General features: G+C 71.8%; 1 protein-coding gene across 1 annotated transcript in view; it reads left to right on the plus strand.

Moving 5' to 3' along the window:
- Positions 1-5,121, plus strand: part of ARC (activity-regulated cytoskeleton-associated protein) — a 28,955-nt gene that overhangs the window by 8,348 nt on the left and 15,486 nt on the right. Inside the window, exons 2-4 of the mRNA XM_012722883.1 lie at positions 46-109; positions 3,125-3,234; positions 3,823-3,914. Coding sequence (XP_012578337.1) covers positions 46-109; positions 3,125-3,234; positions 3,823-3,914 — 266 coding nt within the window. The remainder of the gene's footprint in view (positions 1-45; positions 110-3,124; positions 3,235-3,822; positions 3,915-5,121) is intronic.

The following is a 5,121-nucleotide window of genomic DNA, read 5'->3' on the forward strand; positions in this document are numbered from 1 at the left end:
GGCACCGGCATGCGTCAGGGCAGCTCAACGCTCTGCACTCTGCAGGTGCCGGCTCTCCGGCTGCCCCCGAGAAGGCGGCGCCCTTCAAAACTGCAGATTATTTTGTACAGTAGGCAGGATTGTTCTAGAATTCACAGGGAGAGGCGGAGGAACTGAACGGCTAGGACAGTCAGCGTGAAGCGGGGGGCGGGGGGTGCGTCTCCCCAAGGCTATCAATATTCACAAAAGCAGCCCGCAGCGGCGAACCGGCCAGGGACCCCACGGTCCAGCTGCCTGCCCGGGCCCTACCATCCTGGCGGCCCCTGGAGCCGCCTCTGCCTGCTCCACCGCCTTGGGATGTCTTGGGGGGCGGGTCCCCGACTGGGCAGGGCTGGGCTGCCTGTCCAGTGGCCGCCCTGGTCCGTGACGCTGACCCTCGACCCTCTGGGGCCGCCCAGCTCCTTCCTCTGTGAGGTCCGCAAGGGGCGGGTCACTTGGGGCTGCGCAGCCGCTGGTTCTGCTCCTGGCTTTGGGGGGGGTGTTTGTCTCATGCCGCCACCCCACCTCCTGCCCCCTCGGAGCCTAGAGGGTACCGAGGCCCAGCTGGGGGCGGGGGCAGGCTGCGGCTCGGGCGGCTTTCCCAGAGCGCGCGCCCTCTCCCTGGCTGGCGGGTCACGGGGCAGCTCCAGCCTCGCAGAGGTGGCCGAGAATAAGCTAGGGTCACCGGGGAGTCAGACCACCCGCCTCTCACCCCCTGCCCCCCCGCCCTCATGGCTGCCGTGACCCCGGGTGTGAGGGCCAGCGACAGCCTCGAAGTCTGCTTACTGGCCTCCACCCACGGAGGCCCTCGCCCACAGCGTCTCTGGGAGGGCTGGGCCCACAGTGGGCGAAGGACAGCAGGTGCTCTGGCAGCCCGGCTGGGGTTGGGGGCGGGCGGGGGGACATGCGTCTGCCCGACAACGCGCCTCTCCCTCCGCGGAGCCCTGGTTTGGCCGCGGCTGCCTGGGGCCTGCCGGTTCACCCACAAACGCTTTCACGCTTTTTGCTGCCTGGAGTGGGCATCGATGGGGTGGGGGGTGGGGCGGGGAGCGGGAGGGATGGCCTGAACCCCTGGGGCCGGGGGGCTGAGTCCGGCCTCCCGGACCCTGCGGAGAGCCTGGGGCCTGGAGCCCACAGTCGGGCTGGGCGGGAAGCTACAGCCCCAGTCCAGCCGGTAGGGCGGGGCTGGCCCTCCCCGCGGGGGAGCGGGGGCTGCACCCCGACAGCCCTCCCTTCCACTCCGCCAAGGCCCGGGCACCCTAAGTTGCCGGGGCGCTGGTCTGGCCCAGCTCACGGACTGGGCCTGCGCTCAGCCGGCGCACCCCGCTCTCCCCCCCCCCAGCATGGCTCACTCATTCAGCAAGTGCTTAGTGAGCCCTCGGGGTGCCCAGCGGGCGGGGTGGGGGGCCGGAGCCCATTGGAGGCGGCCCCCAGGGCGGAGGGTCCCTGCCCCTTGCCGCCCCCCGAGCTGGCTGGCTTTGTCCTTTCCTGTGTCCGCCCAACCCCCTGCCCATGGCCCCCCACATCTGTGGCTCTGGCTCAGCGCTTTGCAGCTACATCGCAACCCCCTGCAGCAGCTGCTTCACACGCGGGGAAACCGAGGCACGAGGCTCGGCAGTCTCCCCCAGGCAGCGTGGGGGCTGGAGGGGCCCTGAGGGTCTCCGCCTCGGCGGGGCTGACCACACAGCGCCCAGCTCCTCCACTGCGCCCCCAGCCTGCTGCTCCCGCGTGGACAGGGTTCTCTCTCTGCGCCTCCTTGGCGTACCCCACCCTGCACCCCCAGCACCCCCGGCCCCCGCGCCGCCTGCCCACTCGTCCTCATTCCTCAGGGTGCTCTGTCCACCCCACCGTTCCCTCCAGGAAGCCTTCCCAGGCCGTGCCTGCCTCTGCCCTGGCCCAGCAAGGGCTGCCCCCCAACTTCTTCAGACCTCTGCTCCCCAAACTGGAATGGGCCAGCCACGCAGCAGGCACGGGGGGTCCTGGCCGCGTCCACCCAGCTGGTGGCCTGTCACCCTGTATCTGTTTATAAGAAACACGCAACTGAGTGGACTTGGGCCCAGCACCCCTATTCTCCTGCTGCCCCCAGCCGTGGGCTGCAAGCGGGCTGTCCTCTCCCAACACATGGCGTGGCTGCCCGAGGGCACCTGCTGGCCCAGACAGCGTGGACCCGGGAGGAGGGAGGCAGTCGGAAGCCGGCTGCTCACACTGCCTGCTGCGCTCAGGCCCCCCGGGGACCCACTTCTCGCAGACGCCGGCCCTGGGGCTCCCCAGGGGAGGCTTCCGGGTGCCAAGGCTCCTCATAGCTCTGCGTGGCTTCCCGGAGGCCCGTGTGGCCGCTGGACCTGCCCGCTGGCCCGGCTGGCCACGGGGGGTGCCCTCTGGGTGGCCAACCTGGGGCAGGACACCCCCTCCTCGGGCGGCTAGTGGGTCTTTGGGCCTGGGCAGTTAGCCCCACACCCTCCAGGGGCCGGGGAGCCCCAGGCACGGCTCCCCCGGGGACTTCTCTCCCCGTCGGCCTGGGCCGGGCCCCGCCTGGGCACCCACTTCTCAGGCACTGTCAGCGAGAGGCACCCCTCGGTGGTCACCCCGCAGCTCCCGCGGGCTCTGGGCTTCACTTTCTGGCCCCTGCGCCACTGCCCACCAGCCTCACCCACCACTCCCAAGTCCAGGCCTGTCCACGGGAGGACGGCCTCTTGCTCTCGACCACCTTGAGGTCAGAGGCCCCAGCAAGCGCCTGGACACCTGGCCGGGCCCTCGCCCTTGCTGGGCCCGCTGAGGCCGGCTGCGCCTCTCAGGGGCGCCTCGGCCCGCCCGGGGGAGGTGGTCTGGCGCCCAGAGCGGGCGGCGGGGCGGTGGCAGTTGGCCGCCAGCCACGCCCCAACGGCTCCAGGCGCTGACTTCACAGGAAGGATTCTGGGAGGTGCCACGTGCCCCACGACCCCACACTGGCTTGGAGTGAGGCTCCGGCAGCAGGCACAGTGCCCGAGCGGCCTCCTCAGCTGCCCAAACCCATGGAATGAACTCAGGCGCAGACCAGGCGCTAAGCGCCCCGGGCGTGGGCAACAGGGGCGCCTCAGGCCTCTGAGGACTCCGGCCCTCCACGCAGGCCGGACCGCCTGGGCCGGGCCAGCCCACCTGGCTCCTCTGGCCCCGAGTCCAGACTGGCCCAGGGCCCTCAACTGCCTCGGGCGTCGGTTGGAGCACGGAACCCTCACGGTGCGGCCGTTGGGGTCAGGCCTGGCCGCCAGCTCCCCTTCCGCGGCAGCTGCCCAGTGTGCTGGCCCGGGACCTCACTCCCCACGGGCCCCCGCCGGCCCTGCGGCCCTGGACCCAACTGGCAAGTTGGGCAGTTTGAACCCCCAGCTGCAAACGGCACCCGCGGCCCTGGAAACTGCTCCCAGGGCGCCTGGGCCCCCCAGCCCCTCCGACAGTGCTCTGAGAAGGACACCCCCACCCACCATGGCTGGTCACTGGCTGGCGACCCCGGTCGGCACTGCCCTGCCGTGTCCCCACAGTGACGGGCCTCTCCTGCCTCCCCAGCGCTGAGAATGGCGGCACCTCGGGGCGCCGGGCCTGCCGGCCGCCTTCCCGCTCTGAACCCCGTGAACTCATAAGCACCCTCAAAGTCCCGCCGCCCCTGGGGGCTTTGTCGGAGAATATAGCCCTTGCGGTCTTGGAAGCGGCCCCTGCCCAGTGACCGCTGAGTGGGCTGTCCAGGGCTGAGTGACCCTTGGGGGCTTCCCCACCCCATCTGGCCAGCAAACCCCCTTGAGGCCCCAGTCTGACCCCCCATGTTGTCCCCAGGCACCCAAGGCCACCAGGCTGTGGACTTTGGAACCGGCCGAGACCCCTGGGCCCGCTGCCCCCACGGCCGCCCCAGGGCCGCCCCGGCGCAGGTAGTGGGCGCAGGCGGCTCTCCTGCCTTCCTGAAGCCTCGGCCTGGGCTTCAAGGACGGGCTTTCCTGGTGGGGAGCCCGAGCTCCTATGGGCAAGCGGGAGCTTTTCAGGCAAGGATCTTGGACAAATGCAGCCCGAGACCCAGAGATGACCGCTAGTCTGTGAGGCTGGCGGCCGCTGCTCTCCCGAGCGCCAGCACAGCCCTGGGCGGGCCGCCCACGCCCGCCTCTGGCCCAGTGGGAAGTGGGGGGTAGCCAGCCCTGGGGCGTCTTTGAGGGCTCTGTCTGTCCACCCTCGACACCCCCCAAGCTACTGAGAGCACCCGCACCCTGGGGAGCAGACGCAGCGGCTCTGCTCAGCCCCTCCCGGCGCCTGCGGGGTGGGAAGGTGGACTGGGGGGGCCAGGACGGAGGCCCGGGGGCGAGGCCACGAGGGGGTGCAGGGTGCGGACCCTGGGAGTGGGCTGGGCTCTGGCAGCCCACCGCTCCCGCTGCCCTCTGGCCAGTTCTCTTTGGGGTTGGGGGCCACAGGCCACCCCGACTTTACCTCCTGGGGCTCACTGGCGACGTTAGACTTCCCGAGGCGCCCCTCACCCCGCGGCCTCCAGACGCCCCGCCCGCCCCAGCCCGAGGATGGAAGCAGCTGCTTGTCCCACACAAGGCTTCTGGGCGTCCTTGTGCGCAGGTCTCCGAACTGTCACCAGCCGCCGAGGCGACAGCGGGGAGCCCTGAGGGCTCTGAGGGGCCAGCGGCGCCCAGGGCGGGGCCACCTCTGCCGCTGGGCCTGCCACCCCGAAGGAGGGCGTCTGCGAAGGGGGGCGGCGGGTGCTGGGCCCGGGACTCCCGCCGAGGGCCGTCACCCCACACAGCCCTCTGGCGAGCGGGGGCGCCGGGCCGGGGCGGGGGGCTGTGGCTGTGTCCTCCGTTGCTGCCAGCCCGGGCCCCCCTCGCCCCACGCAAGGTCTCCCCTTCCCGAGAGCGCCAGGGCTGGGTGCCAGAGGCCAGCAGCCGCAGCGGGGCTGGCTGGCTGGGTGCTCCCCAGAAGCATGGGCCGGCGGCCTCAGGGTCACTTTGCAGGGCGACCCCCACCACGGCCAGGGCCCCTGCCGGCCCAAGAGCAGCCGGAGGGCCGGGGGGTGGGAGCCGAGCACCTGCCAGGCCCAGCGCTGACCCCCCAGGGTCAGGCTGTCCGGCTGCAGGCTGGGCC

Source organism: Condylura cristata, unplaced genomic scaffold (assembly GCF_000260355.1).
Source record: "Condylura cristata isolate star-nosed mole 26May11 unplaced genomic scaffold, ConCri1.0 scaffold00009, whole genome shotgun sequence".
Lineage (NCBI taxonomy): Eukaryota > Metazoa > Chordata > Mammalia > Eulipotyphla > Talpidae > Condylura > Condylura cristata.